The sequence below is a fragment of the Babylonia areolata genome, chromosome 2, assembly GCF_041734735.1.
Source record: "Babylonia areolata isolate BAREFJ2019XMU chromosome 2, ASM4173473v1, whole genome shotgun sequence".
Classification (NCBI taxonomy): domain Eukaryota; kingdom Metazoa; phylum Mollusca; class Gastropoda; order Neogastropoda; family Buccinidae; genus Babylonia; species Babylonia areolata.
Window position 1 is genome coordinate 55,404,018 of NC_134877.1, and position 22,699 is coordinate 55,426,716.

General features: G+C 41.4%; 1 protein-coding gene across 1 annotated transcript in view; it reads right to left on the minus strand.

Moving 5' to 3' along the window:
• LOC143275319 (ceramide synthase 5-like) overlaps positions 1–22,699 on the minus strand; it is a 38,580-nt gene that overhangs the window by 5,534 nt on the left and 10,347 nt on the right. The window contains exons 4-8 of the mRNA XM_076579330.1: positions 21,850–21,907; positions 19,727–19,777; positions 16,565–16,657; positions 7,134–7,262; positions 5,413–5,519 (exon numbers count right to left, since the gene is read on the minus strand). Of these exons, the coding sequence (XP_076435445.1) occupies positions 5,413–5,519; positions 7,134–7,262; positions 16,565–16,657; positions 19,727–19,777; positions 21,850–21,907 (438 nt within the window). The remainder of the gene's footprint in view (positions 1–5,412; positions 5,520–7,133; positions 7,263–16,564; positions 16,658–19,726; positions 19,778–21,849; positions 21,908–22,699) is intronic.

Genomic DNA, 22,699 nt, shown 5'->3' on the forward strand with positions numbered 1-22,699 from the left:
CTTATAGCCTAGCTAGCCAAACAGGGCCCTATCAGGGCTGAAACACTGCAAATATTAATCCTGTAGAACAGCTAAAAAACAAAAATTAGGCACAAGAACAGTCGCACTCATGCACATAAAACTAGGACATGCCTTTAACGTGAATCATTCCATCAACTTTGCATCAGAGGATTAAAAAAACTCCTTACCAGGACATAAACATAATTATGCATAACACACACACACACACACACACACACACACACACGTTTTATATATATATATATATATCACAGGTATACAAACACCAAAAACTGCCAACAATCACCTCACACATACTGGATGTAAGGAAGAACACAATATAGTAAATGCGCCAAATCATCAAGTTTTGAAAACAACAAACAACAACAAAAAAAACGATTCAAGGCTCTCTGCAAAAGCACAGGTGAACGGACCAGCAAAGCAGAAAACGAGAAAGGAAGAGACGACAGAAAGAAAAGGGAAAAGCTTGAGACAAAAAAGATTGCCAGAAAAGAGGGCATTTCTCACACAAAATTTCCAGATGAGAATACCATTCATTCTGAAAGAGCCCCTGACCCTCCTACAGGAGGTTTGGGGTGGGAACAAGTATGTTAAAACACAATATTGTACTTGTTAAAACACAATATCATCACAAAGAGAGAGAGAGAAGAGCACTTCCAAGAATTTGCCGAGCATCAATACTATACACACAGAGAAGAAAACAAGCGGTTTTTTTTTTTAGATGTTAAGAAGACAATATCAGTATAAGTATAAGCTTCACCACTCAAGAGGTAAAAAAAGGAAAATGACAGGAGAAACAGTAGAGGCAAAACCTTCATGACCCATGTGTGTCCTGCCTACACCATGCACTTTGCTCATGAAAGGGAGAGGTGAGGGTGCGGAGAAAGACGACTATGGCTGTCATGTTTGTGGTCATTGGAGTCGCAAATGGTTACACATAATGGACTGTTCAAGTTGAGCCCTGATGGAGTAGCAGTTGTTCTTGATAATGTGAAATCCTGGAGCGCTCGTTTGTCTGCAGCAGTCTGTCTCTCCACAAACCTCACAACTAGATCAGCGAAACAATACAGCACACAGTCATCTGCCAAACTGAGCGTACTGCAGCTTTCATTTTCGCAGTCTGGTCAGCGATGGTCGGTTGTTCGTTGATATAAGATGATGTGGTCGCTCCGTCATGTTTGCAGTTATCTACACTGGAAGCTATCATATATTATTATACACGTCAGATCATTTGCGTGTCTCGTCAGCATTTTCTTTCCGCTGAATCCATTTTCTTTAATCCAACCACGTGGCATGCAGAAACACACACCTGCAGTGTAAATCTTTCTGTAGCATTTCTCAAATTAAAATCCTATTTCGTTTTCATCTTCAGCCATTCCAATACCAGTTGTTTCTCACACTATTCTCGCCATTTTACATCAAACATTTGCTGTCAAGATTTGTCAAAGACTTCACAATGCTGGATGTCACTGTCACAATATCCGACCCGGCTGAATACTGTGACAGTCATATCCAGCATGCACATACACATGGAGTGGGTTCAGGCACAAGCAGGTCTGCACACATGTTGACCTGGGAGATCAGAAAAATCTCCACCCTTAACTCTCTCCATACGAATGGCGAAAGAGACGACGTTAACAGCGTTTCACCCCAATTACCATCATCAAAATATTGCAAGAGGAAGGCTCTTATACTGAAGAGGTGAATGTTGACAAAGAATACCACAATTCTTACGACGGAAGCTAAAGGTTGGGTCATTCAGACACCCACTGGACATCCGAGGGGTCTGTGTAGAGGAGAAGAGAGGACTGGCCATACTGCAACAGGGATCGAACTCAGGAAACTTGGGTGAGAATCCAGCACTCTAACCACTTGACCACAGCATCACTTGGAAGCATTTGATGGTCACCATTCCACATGGAAGCTCCCCAATTTCTGGCTCTGCCACTGAGTAGCTACTTTTGTCAACAGCAACAAAAATAACAAAAACAAAAAAAAGACGATGACCACAAAAACATCTGTGTAACCTTGCATTAATAACCATAACCCTTTCTGTCTTATTTGATGGTATTCATCTTGAATACAGAATCATACTGGATTAAAATATATATGTTTCTTCATTTTCAGTAATAAGATCAATACAGCATCAAACTGGATAAAAAAATATGTGTGTGTTATTCCATTTCAGAAAGTCTAAACCATCAAGCATGTCATAACACTGCCCGTCATGAACAGATGCTTACAGAATTAAAACACACACACACGTACACACACACACACACACAGAGAAGAAAACACACTAGAGAAAGACTGTTAGTATTGAAGCGAGTCAAGGTGTTTTCTGATTCCATGATTTCCAAATAAAAACGTGTTTTACTTTTGCAGTCCTAAACAGCTCTGCCACTGGCTTTTCAGTTTCCTTGTGACCCCCTTCCCCCAGCAAACATGACTACGGAATCAAATTTTCTTTTACGTCTGAAAGCAAGACAGAAGGATGCTTGGCAGACGCTGATTGGGTTGAATATCCAATGTTTGTTTAACAATGGTTTGTCCTGTATCATCATTACCAATGCATCTCTGTAAGAAATGGCTTCTTTGGCCGACACCAACTGTGAATCTTGCTTCTTCTCAGTACGAAGAAGAGTAAGTTTAAGTTATTGCTGCAAGTGTCTTATAATTATACAACTGATACGAATACTTCAAATCATCAAACTTACAGTACTAACTGAAGACAACATGACAAAAATTTTACTTCAAATATTTGGCCTGCTGCACTTGGGGAATTAAAGCTTCTATTTTCAAACACAACATTGTCTCCAAACCTTTTCTGTCTTTTAAACCAGATCTGAAGGTGCGTCTGCAATTGCTGGAAGCATACAGTGTGTTTTATAACAAACTTTTTTTTTTTTTTTTTTTAGTTTCTCCACTGGAGTACAAGAAATTATTTGCAACATTGACTCCACTGCAAGAACTACAGCTAATGGAGTAAATGCTTCAATACCCAACTGGGCAACAAGATTTGTTAGTCTGTTAGCTGAAAACACACAAACACACACTAACTACCGCACATACACACAGAGGTAGAAAGGAATGAGTCCACACACTTCAGCTACACGAATGAAAAGATACACACACATACACCAGTACAACAGCAGCACAGCCATTACCATACAGGCAGCCTCAACTACTCATGCAGATCCTAAGTCGCCCAGTTCTCTCTCTGGTGGTATCTCAATCAAATCAAAACTTCCTCCTCCCCACAATACTGGAAGAGAGAGAGAGACACATAAAAAAAAGCACATCAATGGATTTTGTCAACAACTGCAATCATCCTCATGTCAAGAGGAACATGACATGTCAAGATTTGGAAAAAAACAACACTTAAAAACATCTCCTAAGGGATACATAAAAATCATTTTAAATAAAGCAAGAAAGAAAGTATAAATACTAACAGTGAAAGACAGACGAACAAGAGAAAATGCATCTGCATCCTATACCATCGAACAACACCAATGAGCCCAGCACCAGATAACTTGAGCTTAGCAATGAAAGCCAGTGTGTCCTAAAGCTCATCTCTTCAGAAATAACATGTGCATGCACATGCATACACACACATCTATACATACAAACATACATACACACTACCTCTGAGCACCTGCTTTCTTGCAATCATATAACAGCAGACTTCACACATTCTCCTATCAAGTTACAGCCTATCACAAGTAACACATTTCTTGGGAACTCTACACTCCCAAAGAAAGACAATCTCAGGCAAGCTGCATAGTGCATCAACAGTAACCTCCCCTGCAATCACAAAGCCAAATACTACACAGCTGCTTTATATGGTAACTGGCAGTGATAAAGAGTAAAAATGCCTACACTGTAAAAATACAAGAACATTCTATAAAATGTACTGTACAAAACTAACTGGAAAATGAAATAACACTGTTTTCATTGAGGTGCCTGAAAGAAAAAAATAGCTGAAAATAACATATGAAATGCCAACACAGCAGTGACAATGGCAAAATCCTAGGGCGAACGCCTGAGCAGAAACTTTCGTGCATTCACAATTATGATTCTCAAGGGGGGGGGAGACACACTTAAACAACTCCACCATATACATATTCTGCACAGTTGAAAAAAAAAAAACCACAACAAAAAACAGAAAAGAAAAACTTTCTGCACAAAAAAGCTACACACAACCATGCAATGTCTGAAGCGCATGATGCTGAACGATTCCACCCACAGCTTTATAATCATGCAACACGACGTCCCATTCAGTCAACGAACATAATGGTTATAATTCAGTACAAAGACTGACTGGAGCTGATTTAGTTTCTGTTGTTTTGAAGGGACCTGTAGCATTATCTGTAAACTACAGGGGTGTGGCTACATAACAGGATGCAATGGCCTTGCTAAAACAACAACTGTGGAGCAGGGAGGGAGACAGAGGACAAGACTGAACAAAAAAACAAAAACAAAAAAAAAACAATGAATTGACATTGCAGAATAGATGAGAAAACATTTGCAGGGACCCAGGCTTTGAACACAAGGGAGAAGAAGAAGATGAAGAGTGCCATTTAGACGTCTGTAACTGCTCAGCGCTGCACATTTCTGTCGAACGTGCTGTTGTAAAAGGGGGGCTGCTGCTTTATGCTTACTTTTGTTCTGACGAAAGAGGTATTAAGTCAGCTGTGTTTTGTTGCATCAGCTGTTATTTAGCAGTTTAAACAGTTAAAAGCCCCATAGTCTTTTACAGCCATAGGGCAGTGAATTCATAATAACTGTGTTTAGATAGGAAGGCAGGGCCCAGTCTTCTCCTTCCAAAATGTTATCTTTCCCCATCTGTAGTGGGTGCAGTGAGAAAGATCTGGGTGTACTGCCTTTCCCATGAACACAACTCCATGCAGAAATGCAGCCTCAAACCCTACCACCGGTGAATACTGGAAAGAGGTCCAACACCTAACCAATCTTTTCACAGTCCTCTCTATTCAGCAGACAGAAACCTAAAAGCTATCCATGCAGCACAATTTCCCAAACCCCATTAATTCATTCAAACTTCAAGACTCCTTAACAGAAAAAATTTTTGGCACACACAAGGGGAATTTAAAATGACATTCAGACATTCAATCATCAGCCACTCTACATCTAAATATCACAAAGAACAAAGGCCACTCATGCATCCTTTCACCCCCCCCCCCCCCTTCCCTCCCTCCCCCTCCCCCACACACACATGCACACACACAGACACACAGACTCAAAACTTGCTGAACAGCAAAAATAGCACAACTCTTTTTCTGTTTCCTGTTAACTTCAATTTAACAACAACAAAAAAACAACAGAAGAATATACAACAAGAACAGAAAACAGACACACATGTATGAATCCTACCTGAAAGGATATATTGTCATGCGTGTGATCACCCAGACGATGACGAAGCAGATAAACAGTGTGGTACACAGTGCCTCTTTCTTCAAATACTTGGCCATCTTCGCAGCCTGCAAGACAGACAGTGAAAAATACAGCAAGTCAAACAGCATCCAGGGATGCTTAAGCAAAATCTCACGTTGAAATCAGGTCACAAAACACATTTGTACAAATCTGCTTTCAAGGAAGTCTAGGTGTTGGCATGCGTGTGAGGTGTGGTGTGGTGTGGTGAAGGTGTGTGTGTGTGTGAAAGTGTGCCTTATTGCTGACACATTCCATTTGTCTTGCTTGTAACTTTTGTTAAGTCCTCATTATACTGTTTTTAGTGCCGTGTGTTGTCGGTTACCCTAAGAGCAGCAAAGTGTACTAGTGAGACTTTTCGCAACTGTCACAACAGACTGAACAATCACTTGTTCCTTCTTCTTCTTCTTCTGCGTTCACTCGTATGCACACGAGTGGGCTTTTACATGTATGACCATTTTTACCCCCGCCATGTAGGCAGCCATACTCCGTGTGCATGCTGGGTATGTTCTTGTTTCCATAACCCACTGAACGCTGACATGGATTACAGGATCTTTAACGTGCGTATTTGATCTTCTGCTTGCATATACACACAAAGGGGGTTCAGGCACTAGCAGGTCTGCACATATGTTGACCTGGGAGATCGTAAAAATCTCCACCCTTTACACACCAGGCACCGTCACCATGATTTGAACCCGGGACCCTCAGATTGACAGTCCAACGCTTTAACCACTCGGCTACTGCGCCCGTTCCAAAAACTGAAGCTGGTGCTATCTGCCAGTAGCCCCTGTGAACAGGAAGACCAGACAACAAAGCACATTCTCCAAAACTGGCCCCTGTACAAACAGGTGAAACAGGATGTGTGGCCTGTCCACACTCCACTCATGACCAAACTATATAACAACCATGAAGAGCTGGAGAAAACAATGTCATTCGTCACCAAAACTGGACTGATGGTGTAGCTTTCACGCCAAGAAGAAGATGTGCTCTGCGTTGTTAAGCTTTTGTAACCATCTTTCTCCCATATTGATGTAAACTGTTAGTCCTCTAGACCCCTCTGCTAAGGAGGTAGAACACATTATTATTACACAGCAGTGCTAAGTTTGCTCACCGATAAGAATGTTCTGAAGTGTATGGATTCAGCACAGACATGGGAAAATTCCGCTAAAATTGCTCATACAACGCAACCCAGGTCTGTACAGCTGAACTAAAATCTTCCCACACTACCCCCACTCCCGCCGTGGGGTTCCTCTCTGCTGAATATGGGAACACAGAAAGATTTTATCCTGGAAATGCTCACTCAGTCTGGCTCTGCTACTAAGTCATTACTGTCGTCAGTAGGAAGCTTAGCGGGCAGTGTCCTAAGTTCGTTCAATCAGAGCAGGCACTAGCGAACACCACCAAAGTGACTCAGCAGTAGTGCAGGGTCTCCTCTGGTGTGTGGCCGCCTGGCGACTTAACAATCGATGGTTCCCTGTGGACTGCTGACAACGTTAGGACTGCGACAGGTGAACCTGGGGTGTGGCCGGGGACTCAAAATGAGCAGTGTGGGAGATAATGCCACTGAAACGGAGCAGATGATGGGACAGCAAAAAAAATGTTTTAATTCTATCCTCAGTGAAGAATCGAACACTCTATCCGTTGGCCTCCAGCAGAGTACTGACCTCCATGATGGGGTCCACACAGTCGTGAAGCAGCAGCACCAGCGTGCCAATGCGCGTCAAGTTGGTCATCCACGACAGGAACATCAGCCCCAGGGTGGCCGCATGGTGCACTATCATCTCCGTGAAGTCCTGCACACACACACACATGTCCACACACACATGTATACACACACACACACACACACACACACACACACACTCCAACACACACACACACACACACACAAACACACACACACACACAAACACATACAAAGTATGGTAGAGTGTTTGGTAAAATAGAAAGTATGGTGGAGTGTTTGGTAAAATAGAGACAAAGGACCATTGTCACTTGGGATACCATGTGTTGAATGTGACAGTGGGATTACATGAAATCTGATCATAGATCAGTTATCCATTCACACTCTCCAGTCAACAAGAATGCATGCATGCACACACACACACACACACATACAAATCAATGCCACCATCATGTCATTCTCACTAATAATCATCACTAGAGAACAATCATGTAGACTTTATGACAGATGCAAGCGATCGACTGTGCACATCTGTGTGACTGTTTTGTTTTTTCTTCTTAATTCTGGTTACAAACAAGTTCACAAAGATTCCAGACATATAAATTTCATCAATCAGTGTAAGGCTCCTTGCTAGAAGATAAATAAATAAATAAATATACCGGTATATATATATATATATATATACTGAAAAAAAAGAAAATGTGTTGTTGTTTTTTAAATTTAGCAAATATGCTTCTTTTTTTTTTTTATCTGTCACTTAGCTTTAAACCAAAACAAAACAAAACAAAAACACACCATAATCAAATATTTAACTCATTATATGCTATCAAGCTATCAATCAGCATTAAAGCCAAGTCACAAGTTACAATGTTAACAGCGAAACGTGCTGCCTAAGGATAGTCCAAGACCGATACTACATTTAGTGCTTCAGGTGTCAGTCACCCAATAACAAATCTATACTTGACACCCAATACTAAATATTTTCTCGTCAACTGATACCAAATCAATATAATTTACATCACACACCACACACATCATCATCATATATACAGTTTCATTTTCAAGGAGACGTCACTATATACACACTGATCCATATCAGCTGCACCACATCTGCTTAAAAAAAAAACAAATAATAATTTTTAAAAAAACAAAAAAAAACCCAGCAGACTCCTGACCTACACATAGACGCAACACGCTGGTCAGGCATTGAGACCATATGATGAGCGCCCAATGGCAGCTGTCAGTCAGATTTACCCAAGTGGGCAGCCTGTTGTGCAAATGACTGTGTTTGTACAGCACTTAAAGCTTGGTTTCTGATGGAAAATAGGCGCTATCTAAAAATCCGCATCATTCATTCATTCAAGTTGGCGCTGTTATATGAAACGCAAAGAGACAGCTATATATATAACACAAAGAGACAGCTACATGAGACACAAAGAGACAGCTACATGAGACACAAAGAGACAGCTACATGAGACACAGACAGCTACATGAGACACAAAGAGACAGCTACATGAGACACAGAGACAGCTACATGAGACAAAGAGACAGCTACATGAGACACAAAGAGACAGCTACATGAGACACAAAGAGACAGCTACATGAGACAAAGAGACAGCTACATGAGACACACAGAGACAGCTACATGAGACACAGACAGCTACATGAGACACAAAGAGACAGCTACGTGACACACAAAGAGACAGCTACATGAGACACAGACAGCTACATGACACACAAAGAGACAGCTACGTGACACACAAAGAGACAGCTACATGAGACACAGACAGCTACATGAGACACAGACAGCTACATGAGACAAAGAGACAGCTACATGAGACACAAAGAGACAGCTACATGAGACACACAGAGACAGCTACATGAGACACAAAGAGACAGCTACATGAGACACAAAGAGACAGCTACATGAGACACAGACATCTACATAAGACACTGTCAGCTACATGAGACAAAGAGACAGCTACATGAGACAAAGAGACAGCTACATGAGACAAAGAGACATCTACATTAAACAAAGAGACAGCTACATGAGACAAAGACAGCTACATGAGACACAAAGAGACAGCTACATGAGACACAAAGAGACAGCTACATGAGACACAAAGAGACAGCTACATGAAACAAAGAGCTACATGAGACACAAAGAGACAGCTACATGAAACAGACAGCTACATGAGACACACAGAGACAGCTACATGAGACACAAAGAGACAGCTACATGAGACACAAAGAGACAGCTACATGTGACGCAGAGAGCTACATGAGACACACAGACAGCTACATGAGACACAAAGAGACAGCTACATGAGACACAGACAGCTACATGAGACACACAGAGACAGCTACATGAGACACAAGAGACAGCTACATGAGACACAGAGAGACAGCTACATGAGACACAAAGAGACAGCTACATGAGACACAAAGAGACAGCTACATGAGACAAAGAGACAGCTGCATGAGACACAAGAGACAGCTACATGAGACACAAAGAGACAGCTACATGAGACACAAAGAGACAGCTACATGAGACAAAGAGACAGCTGCATGAGACAAAGAGACAGCTACATGAGACACAGAGAGACAGCTACATGAAACAAAGAGACAGCTACATCAGACAAAGAGACAGCTACATGAGACACAAAGAGACAGCTACATGAGACACAGAGACAGCTACATGAGACACAGACAGCTATATGAGACACAAAGAGACAGCTACATGAGAGAGACAGCTATATGAGACACAAAGAGAGCTACATGAGACACAAAGAGACAGCTACATGAGACACAGACATCTACATAAGACACTGTCAGCTACATGAGACAGCTTCATGAGACACAAAGAGACAGCTACATGAGACAAAGAGACAGCTACATGAGACACAAAGAGACAGCTACATGAGACAAAGAGACAGCTACATGAGACACAAAGAGACAGCTACATGAGACAAAGAGACAGCTACATGAGACACAAAGAGACAGCTACATGAGACAAAGAGACAGCTACATGAGACACAGAGACAGCTACATGAGACACAGACAGCTACATGAGACAAAGAGACAGCTACATGAGACAAAGAGACAGCTACATGAGACAAAGACAGCTACATGAGACACAAAGAGACAGCTACATGAGACAAAGAGACAGCTACATGAGACACAGAGACAGCTACACAAGACACAAAGAGACAAACAGCAGAGAGGGAAAGAGAGAAACAAAAAGATTGGAGGAGAAAAAAAAAGTAAGTGGGAAGAAGATGGGGTGGGGTGTTGATTGAGGGGGGGGGGGAGAGTGAAGGATGGAGAGAAAGTAGGTTGGAGAAGAGGGGGGGGGGGGGGGGAGAAGGAAAAGGGAGAAGGTACAGGAAAAACGTGACAGTGAGCCTACAAAAGTAGCACACCATGAAAAGATGCATTCATTTTGAGCCATAACATGAACTGTACAAAACAACAACAAAAAACAGACATGTATACAGATAGAAACAGAGACTGAGACAGATATGGGAAGATGAGGGGAGAGGAGAGACACAGAGATGGGGGGGGGGGGGGGGGGAGGGCGTAAGGGCGGGGGAAAAGGACAGTATGTTACACACAGAGAGACAAAGAGAAAGAGAGAGAGAGACATGGAGAGAAAGAGAAAGAGAGAGAGAGAGACATGGAGAGAGAGATATGCAGAGAAGTTGGGGGGTGGGGGTGGGGGTGGGGGGTTCATCTGTATTGTACAAACAGGCATTGGCTTTTTTTTTCGCATTGTTGTGACAAAGAGACTGAGAAACAAAGAGAGAGGCGGAGACAGAAAGTTAGAGACAAAGAGAGGGAGAAATTTCATCTGTATTTACAAACAAGCACTGGTTTCCACTTTGCTGACACAAAGAGACAGAGAAATAAAGAGAGAGGCAGAGAGAGAAAGAGGGCTCTTCTGTATTTACAAACAAGCACTGGTTCTCGCACTGTCGAGACAAAGAGACTGAGAAACAAAGAGAGAGGCAGAGATAGAAAGTGAGAGACAGAGACAGGAAGAGATCTGTATTTTACAAACAAGCACTGGCATTCGTGTTGTTGTGACAAAGCAACTGAGAGACAAAGAGAGAGGCAGAGATAGAAAGTGAGAGACAGAGACAGGAAGAGATCTGTATTTTACAAACAAGCACTGGCATTCGTGTTGTTGTGACAAAGCAACTGAGAGACAAAGAGAGAGGCAGAGAAAGAAAGCGAGAGAGAGAGTGAGAGACAAAGAGAGAGAGTTAATCTGTATACTGGAAACAGGCATTGGCTTTCACACTGTTGTGACAAAGAGACAAAGTGAGAGACAGACAGAAATAGAGAGAGAGAGAGACAAAGTGAGAGACAGACAGACAGACAGACAAACAGAGACAAAGAGACAGACAGAAACAGATAGACAGACAGACAGGGAGAACACAGATAACAGAAAATCAAAACAAGTTCAAAGTCTACGCCTTACCCCAAGATAAGTGACTAGATCAGATCAAGAGACAAATATATCTGTGATTCATTGTATGTACAGTGATTCATTGTACGATGCAGAGTGCTGAGAAGCTGTTAGTGAGCGGTTCATCCTGGGGGAACTGTCACACAATCCTTCCTCCAAACCCCCACAGGGTCAAAAGGCTTAACAAATCTCTTTGCACCTTTAGTTCCACGGTGTAATGTGCCATGTGCATGTCAAAGTGTGTTGTGTACACATGCTTCAGGCATGCATGAGTCACACACACACACACACACACACACACATAGTGGAGTGATGGCCTAGAGGTAACGCGTCCGCCTAGGAAGTGAGAGAATCTGAGTGCGCTGGTTCGAATCACGGCTCGGCCGCCGATATTTTCTCCCCCTCCACTAGACCTTGAGTGGTGGTCTGGCTGCTAGTCATTCGGATGAGACGATAAACCCGAGGTCCTGTGTGCAGCATGTACTTAGTGCACGTAAAAGAACCCACGGCAACAAAAGGGTTGTTCCTGGCAAAATTCTGTAGAAAAATCCACTTGGATAGGAAAAACAAATCAAACTGCACGCAGGAAAAAATACAAAAAAATGGGTGGCGCTGTGGTGTAGCGACGCGCTCTCCCCGGGGAGAGCAGCCCAAATTTCACACAGAGAAATCTGTTGTGATAACAAGAAATACAAAAAGAAAAAGAAAAAAGAAATACAAATACAAACACACACACACACACACACACACACACAGATAACAATTAGGTGAAATACGTGAAGGTATGCTGGCATCATATATACTTGAGTAGGTGACATGTATGTGAGTGCAAGAAAGATTAATCAGACAATGAACTGCACAGATGATAGATAGGCACACACACAGATAACAATTACCTGAACCAGGTGAAATGTGTGAAGGTATGCTGGCAAATTTACTTCAATACATGAATATATCTCAGGAGAGTACAAGAAAAGTTAATCTGCCGATGAGTGAGCACTTTCTAATCAGATCTCTGAGTGCCAGTGTACTTGCTTAGTTTGCGAGCATGCATATATGTGTGTATGTGTGAATGTGTGTGTGTGCATGTGTATGCATGTGTGTGTGAGTGTGTGTGTGTGTGTGTGTGTGTGTGTGTGTGTGTGTGTGTGTGTGTGTGTGTGTGTGTGTGTGTGTGTGTGTGTGTGTGTGTGTGTGTGTACACATGTGTGTGCGAGTGTGCATGCATACATGTGTGTGCATGCAAGCATATGCATGTTCATCTGTGTCAGCAAAACAGATGGGAGGATACTGGGCAGAACATAAATCATAGCTTAATAATAATATCAAGGACCACTTCCAGACTGACTGACTGATCGTTTCAAGAGAGAAAACATTCAGAATTCAGGAATTCTCAGCTGGGCAATACCCTCCAGGCGATATCAAGGTAATGGTGCAAATGAACATTAACAGTCATGTGGAAACAACAGGTATACAGATAGAATTGTGTAGAATTGTGCAACCATCTACCGAAAGATCTAGTCATCAGCCCCATCTACATGTAATATGCAGCTTCTGTTCAAACGTACGTGTGTGTGTGTGTGTGTGTGTGTGTGTGTGTGTGTGTGTGTGCAGCGCATGCATGTGTGAGTATGCACAAGTTCTTATATTGATATACACTTGTATGTATCCTAACTCTACTGTATCTGTGTTTGTTATGATTTTCGATTTTTGTCCGTATCTTGTTATGTACTATCCCCCCCCCAATATTCCTTGTGACCCCGGTACACTTGGTAATAAAGACATATTCTGTTCTATTCTATTCAATACATTTTACCAAACAGGCATGTTCTATGTGGATATAAACACACTGATGGAGAGAAAACAGTTTTCTGTCAATGAACATGTTCTGTAATCTACACATGCAGTAGCATCTGAGGAGAGAGACAGTGAGGAAGCAATGCAACTGCACAATGCAAACAACTTCTCCTTAACGACCTACGATCTGACTGCCACTTTATCCACAATTCAGTGTCATCTGAAACAGAAAGATGATGACAATGTGGATCAGACACACAGCGCAAAGGGGAGGTGCCTGATACACCGCAGGTCTGTTAAGTAACAGGGCCCATCATGCCACAGGTTCATCTAGCTACATCCCATTGTGCCACATGTGCATTATGCCACAGATCTGTTATGTCACAGGTCCGTTATGTCACGGGTCCATTAAGTCACAGGTCCGTTATGTCACAGGTCCATTATGCCACAGGTCTGTCATGCCACAGGTCCATTATACCACAGGTCTGTTGTGCCACAGATCCATTATACCACAGGTCTGTTGTGCCACAGGTTCATTATACCACAGGTCCATTATGCCACAGGTCTGTTGTGCCACAGGTCCATTATGCCACAGGTCTGTTGTGCCACAGGTCCATTATGCCACAGGTCTGTTGTGCCACAGGTCCATTATGCCACAGGTTCATTAAGCCACAGTTCTGTTATGCCATATGCTATCCTGTTGGTCTGTTATGCCAAAGGCCTGTTATGCCACAATTCTCTTATGCCACAGGTCTATTATGCCACAGGTCTGTTATGTCACAGATCCATTATAACACAGGTCTGTTATGTCACAGGTCCATTATGCCATAGATCTGTCATGCCACAGGTCCATTATGCCACAGGTCTGTTATGTCACAGATCCATTATAACACAGGTCTGTTATGTCACAGGTCCATTATAACACAGGTCTGTTATGTCACAGGTCCATTATAACACAGGTCCACAAGTCTGTTATGCTACAGGTCCATTATGCCATCGATCTGTTGTGCCACAGGTCCATTATGCCACAGGTCTGTTATGTCACAGATCCATTATAACACAGGTCTGTTATGTCACAGGTCCATTATGCCATAGATCTGTCATGCCACAGGTCCATTATGCCACAGGTCTGTTATGTCACAGATCCATTATAACACAGGTCTGTTATGTCACAGGTCCATTATAACACAGGTCTGTTATGTCACAGGTCCATTATAACACAGGTCCATTATGCCACAGGTCTGTTATGTCACAGGTCCATTATGCCACAGGTCTGTTATGTCACAGGTCCATTATGCCACAGGTCTGTTATGTCACAGGTCCATTATAACACAGGTCTGTTATGTCACAGGTCCATTATAACACAGGTCCATTATGCCATAGATCTGTTATGCCACAGGTGTGTTATGTCACATGTCTGTTATGCAACAAGTCTGTTATACCACAGGTCCATTATGCCACACATCTGTTATACCATAGAGCTGTTATACCACAAGTCTGTTTTGCTCTTGGTCTGTTATACCACAGGTCCATTATGCCACAAGTCTGTTATGCTACAGGTCCATTATGCCATCGATCTGTTGTGCCACAGGCCTGTTATACCATAGGTCCATTATGCCACAGGTTTGTTATGCCACAGTTCTGTTATGCCATAGGTCTGTTATCCTACTGGTCTGTTATGCCAAAGGCCCATCATACCACAGGCCTGTTATGCCACAGGTCTGTTATGCCAAAGGCCCGTTATACCAAAGGCCTGTTACGCCACACGTCCATTGTGCCACAGGTCCATTCAAGCACACAGGAGCAGTGGTGAGTAAAGAGCTGCCTAGCAGATGGATGTCACATTCTCATTTGCTGATGGAGTTTGCTCTGATGAGAGGTTTGCAGTGGATTCACGGGAGGTACCTGTTATATCACACGTCCCTTACACTAAGAACTTGCATGGCGTGTGGCATGTCGCACAGCAGACCTCTGGCACTGCCCCATGCAATCTTGCCCTAAATGATCCATCAATCAGGCAGCAGCTTGCGTCACCATTTCACAGGTGTTGCACTTCAGCGACAGAGAAGACTGAGCATGACATCATTACCTGCACCCATGGTCTTTTTGATAACCTGTAGCTACAATAAAGTTCAAGGTCAATTAGCCTTTTATGACCATCAGAGCAGTGAATTTATATCCACTGTGTTTAGGAGTAGGACTAGGGAAAAACAAAGCTCCATCTGCAGTTTCAAAGTTCTCCGACCAAAGTCAGGTAGCTATTCGCACCCGGGCGGAGCGAGGAAATTCAAAGTGAAGTACCTTTCAAAAGGACACTTCACCATGCTGAAAGAGGGATTTGAACCCGCACCACTGGTGAACACTGGACCAGAATTCCAACACCTGACCGTTTCTGCCACGTTGCCTCCAGAAAACATAAGTGGTTTGGAAAAAAAGTATTTCTCTTAACGGTGGAAGTGGTGAGTGTGTGCTGATGAAACACACGCAACGAATGACATTCACATTCACATTCACGATGTGAGCTTCACACATCGGTAACTACAATGGTGTGTCACACATACATGCTGCATGGATTTATTCCGACCAAAATTCCCTGAAATGATATTTATCATATGTGTATTTCTCATAAACTCAGCTTGTGAGGTGGAAAGTAAGCAAGAAACTTTTCGATGACATAGTTCTGAGCTATTGTGTGAAAACATGTTTCAATATCAACAACAAATGCTACACCGTAGTACATGTCATTTTTTTTTCTACAGTGACAGGCAGTCAGTACTGAACACACACATACACACACAAGGATAAACCCATTCAAATGTTGTTTCTTATATTTCATCAACATATTTAAACTTGTTTACAGATCTGTTTGTATGGGAATAAGCCTCTTTAATGAAAAAAATTAACAGAGATCCACTGTGGATTAATCATAAGTTTTATCATGTGGGGAAAAAAAATCATGGCGAACAGCACACTTTTCACACTGTCCTTACTGCCAGTATCCAAAAAAAAAAACATATCTTCTTTTTTTGCCTACCATGAACACAAGAGCATTCACATGCAAAGACAATGTCAATAAACACATCACAAAAAAAAACGACAACAAAAAGACAACAACAACTCTTTAAAATATACAAGTGCCATACCTTGCGCTTGTGGTCCGTGAAGAGTGACACTGACAAGGATAAATAGAATCCAGCTTGAATGTTGTAATACCAATAGACATCGTTACCCACATGCTGTTGAAACAAACACATCAAATGCATCAGACTTTCATGCGGTAACATCTACAACAACAAAACTACTTAACATGTGCAGGGTAAAAACTAAATAAAAAATGTATCACTAAAGTGTGTGATGTAACACAATGTGAACTGGACCGATGCAATGTACAGGAGTTTAAGACATAACAAAATACACCAGACAAAACACTATTTGCAGGACAATACATTGACAGATACAGAACGTAACAAGATATACAAGACAAAATCTACACAGGACATAACAATATATACGTGCATAACAACAAGACACATATTACATGACGCAGTATACTGGAAATACGATCTACAAAATATAACACAATAAACAGGAAAGAAGGATACAGGATATAACAAGCTATTTATAACAAAACACACAGGACACAACAAGTAACCAAGGACGTAACAAGCTATACAGGGCATAATACACAGGACAAAAGCTACACAGGACATAATACAGAGTAAACAGGACTGACACAAAATATAGGACACAGCAAGGTACACAGGACATAACAAGCAATAACAAGACTTAACACACTCCAGATGATGAAACACTATAGCGGTTTCGACAATTAATAAATTTTCCACGTTTTCCTTATGGGGCAGCATAAAAATCGCAGCTACACTGGGCACTGCGAACATGTCAAGGGTCAAATGGAAAGTTTCTTCGTGAGGTTCCGTAACTATACACTTGCTGGCCAGCTGTTGACCTTGGTACCCCACATGAAAAGCTAATCTGTGGACATATTGAAAATGGCGTTGCAGGCGATATAAGCGGAAATTTTTGGAGCAAACTAGATCACGACAGAGGCTTTTTACAGCTGCTGAAGTGATTGAAATGCTTCAAACTGAAGGTTTTGTCATCGACGAGGATGATGAAGATGTTGAATAAAGTATCTGCAGTGAAGAAAGCTACCAGCAAGAAGGTACTGACAGTGACTCAGCTTCTGAGGGCTGTGAAGAGAGGGCGGGGGCTGGGCGTACTCACAGCATGAGGAGAGAGGTCAGTGGGTCAAGTGCAGGGAGTTTCATTCAGTTACTTTGTGTTTTGTATTTTTTGTGATTTTTTTTCCCTAACCCTAACAAATGGGTTGTCTGCAGGGGAAAGTAAGGGAGAAAACTATTCGTCCAGAGTGAGTTAACGAGATGCGCAGGACACAACACAGTATACAGGACATAAGATATACAGGAGATAAGGTACACAGGACACAACCTATACAGGTCATAGGATGTATATGACACTGCAAGATATACAGGACACAACAAGCTACACATGATATACAGGACACAACAAGCTACACATGATATACAGGACACAACAACAAGCTACACATGATATACAGGACACAACAAGCTACACATGATATACAGGACACAACAAGCTACACAATATATACAGGACACAACCAGCTACACAAAATACACAGGACACAACAAGCTACACATGATATACAGGACACAACAAGCTACACATGATATACAGGACACAACAACAAGCTACACATGATATACAGGACACAACAAGCTACACATGATATACAGGACACAACCAGCTACACAAAATACACAGGACACAGCAAGCTACACATTATATACAGGACACAACAAGCTACACATGATATACAGGACACAACCAGCTACACAAAATACACAGGACACAACAAGCTACACATGACATACAGGACACAACAAGCTACACATGATATACAGGACACAACCAGCTACACAAAATACACAGGACACAACAAGCTACACAAGACACAACAAGCTACACATGATATACAGGACACAACATGGTACACATGATATACAGGACACAACAAGCTACACATGATATACAGGACACAACAAGCTACACATGATATACAGGACACAACCAGCTACACAAAATACACAGGACACAACAAGCTACACAGGACACAACAAGCTACACATGATATACAGGACACAACAACAAGCTACACATGATATACAGGACACTACAAGCTACACATGATATACAGGACACAATATGGTACACATGATACACAGGACACAACAAGCTACACATTATATACAGGACACAACAAGCTACACATGATATACAGGACACAACAAGCTACACATGATATAAAGGACACAACAAGCTACACATGATATACAGGACACAACAACAAGCTACACATGATATACAGGACACAACCAGCTACACAAAATACACAGGACACAACAAGCTACACATGATATACAGGACACAACATGGTACACATGATATACAGGACACAACAAGCTACACATGATATACAGGACACAATATGGTACACATGATACACAGGACACAACAAGCTACACATGATATACAGGACACAACAAGCTACACATGATATACAGGACACAACATGGTACACATGATACACAGGACACAACAAGCTACACATGATATACAGGACACAACAAGCTACACATGATACACAGGACACAACATGGTACACATGATATACAGGACACAATATGGTACACATGTTACACAGGACACAACATGGTACACATGATACACAGGACACAACATGGTACACATGATATACATGACACAACATGGTACACATGATACACAGGACACAACATGGTACACTTGATACACAGGACACAACATGGTACACATGATACACAGGACACAACATGGTACACATGATACACAGGACACTACATGGTACACATGATATACAGGACACAACAAGCTACACATGATATACAGGACACAACATGGTACACTTGATACACAGGACACAACACGGTACACATGATACACAGGACACAACATGGTACACATGATACACAGGACACAACATGGTACACATGTTACACAGGACACAACAAGGACACAACATGGTACACACATACACCACATGGAACTCGCCAGAACTGCAAGCACACGCCAGAACTGCAAACACACACGCACACATACACACACACATTCACACACACGAAAAACACACCCACACACAGATCACAACCAATATCCCTGACCATCAAACCAACCGCTACAAACGAATAATTTCTCAAACTCACATGTTGAGGCCAGCCCACCCAACAGTGGATAGTGTCCCACAGCCATGGCTCCTGGACAAATAATCAATCATTAACACAGGAAACAGAGAAACAACAAATATCCACTATAGTATGTATGTACTAATGTAGGGGATGCCTTTTATATTGTGATGTGGCGGGCAAGGTGGTCGAATGCTTAGAGCACTGTATTCTAACCAGAGTTTCGAGAGTTATATTCTGCTTGTTAAAAAAATCCTGTATCCCATGTTAGCATTTGGTGGGTGATGGAAACAAGAACATACCCATCATGCACACACCCCTGGAAATGGAGTATGGCTGCCTACATGGTACTGGTAGGGTAAAAATGGTCATACATGTAAACGCCCGCTCATGTGAATGTGGGAGTTGCAGTCCATGAATGCAGAAGAAGTAGAATTTTGTAAGGTATATATGCATATATGTATGAGTATGTGTATCCATATTTGAAAGTGTTTTGTTTATACTGTAATGTGCACACACACACACACACACACGTATCTAAGGTTGTAAGTGTGTTACATTGGTCAGCAACAAATATGCTTGACTGCCAAATTTTTCTTGAAGTTGTTTTATGCATTCTTCTTATTCTTGAAATAAGAATAAGTCCACATGATAAATATATATGTATGTCATGGATATTACAAAACACATGCAAACAATTCTAAAAATTAAAACATACATAAAATACAACCAATGCTCACAAATATGATCAATATACATAAACAAGTATGTATTCTCTGAGCTTACATATGCCTATAATGTATGTTAAGCAAACAACACCCAAAGTCCTGAGCTAAGCTGCTTTTAGCTGAACCAACTGGAAAAACTCTTCAATCCTTATCACACTGAAACTGTTGTTTACATTGCATTTTCCTCATCTGTTTTGTTGTTGTTGTTGTTGTTGTTGTTGTTGTTGTTTGTTGTTGTTTTTTGTTTGTTTTTTGTTTTGTTTTGTTTTTTTGTTTGTTTTGCTTGCTTTCTGGGTTTTTTTTAAATACAGTGCAAACAAGGACTCTCATCCTTGAGGATAAAAGAGATACAAGATCTATGCTACCACATCAGTGACATACGCCTTAACATTTACCATCAATGCAAAACATACCAGGAATACTGTATGCCTATGCGGACAGAAATTGTCAAATATGCATATATATATATATATATATATATATATATATATATATACCGGCTATAATATATATATATATATATATATATATATATATATATATATATTCTTTCTTGCATTAAGATAAGAGCTTATTCCTACACTTTCCAACTACTTAGTTTCAAAAATATACAACACTTCATCTTTGACTCACAATTTGTTAGACTATCCAAATGTTCAGTGGCTAAATATTTGCAAGTATTCTGACGATGGACTCTATCCTGTTTGTACTGGTCAGTTAATTTTATGGTTAGTTAATCAAATTCTGTTACTTTTGTTTCAAGCCCCCGAATTTATGTGTACATTCTGAATTACTCTCTCCTGTTACATGTATATGCAATTGTACATGTATACATTTCGAGCACATTCTCATACAAATACACACCTTCACACCCCCACCCCCCACACCCGAGTCTAAAATCACTTCAGAAAACAGACACCAAATTAATGCCAAGCCAACCATCATCAAACCAGCAAGTTTATTTTGCTAAGCTGTGGATGATTAAGAGAACACCTGCTTCCTTTGGCCAGTAAAAATAGCCTTGTAGAGGTGTAAAGGTCAAGAGAGGGGTCAAAAACAGGCCACAACAATCAAAACTATACATCAGATAGGACATTAGTGTCCTGTTCATCTTTTGTTCAAAATTTGTTCACAGACAAATGAGCCATCTATTTGTAACGTTTTGTTTCTATTTTTCACAAAATGGACACAAGAAGCAACACAAGAACGAATACAAACAAAACATTTCAACTGATTTAGCCACAGACAACACTCCTTCAGTTACACTTGAGGACATATCGGCGGATTTGCAAGATGTACCACACACACACATGAGCATGCTTACAATCACAGACACATGCACGCACCCACACACAAACATGCACACATACACACACACAAACACGTCCTTAGCATGCGGTAACCCTTGATACTCACATCCCACAACGTGTGCAGGCCATAGAAAAATATCACTGCATAGTACGTGCATCTCCAGCTGAAACAAATATTCAGGTTATAAATTGAAAAAAGGAAAAAAAAAATTCTTTCCAAAGAAATTAAAAAACATTCACAGATTCAGGTTGCTGTTAGGCAATGGTAAATCAATACACAGGCAAGGGAAACAAGCGAACACTCTGAAACAATACAGCACAGCACACAGCTGTGGCCTGCTGGTAATGTGCTCGACTAAGAAACGAGTGTCCATGGATTTGAGTCCCATTCATTTTTCAGACTGGGAATTTTACTCCCCCCCCCCCCCTCCACTAAACCTTTGAGTGTTGGTCTGGGTGCTAGTCTTTTGGATAAGATGATAAATTTATGTCTCCTTCATGTGCAGCATGCATATAATGCATGTAAAAGGCCCCAACACCCCAGCCCCTGCCTGCCAACAAAAGGGTTGCCTTGGGCAAAGTTCTGTAGAAAAATTCACTTTGATAGTAAAATAAAATTCACTAGGAAAGCAGAACAAATTTCACACTGCAGATTTATGACAAAAATATAATAAAAAGAAGCAAAACGACACTCCAAAACACACCAACAAAAATAAAATATATTTATAACACTTCACAACGATGAGAGAGTGACTCGACCCAGAGGGTACCAATATTTTCATGATATGACCTCTGTGTGTGTGTGTGTGTGTGTGTGTGTGTGTGTGTGTGTGTGTGTGTGTGTGCTTATAATTGGTGCAGATCTTCTTGGCCGACAGCTTTTTTTTTTCCTAATTCTGTTGACAGACAGTGATTTACCTGCAATGCATTTAGTGTTTGTAACAATTTTAAATTGG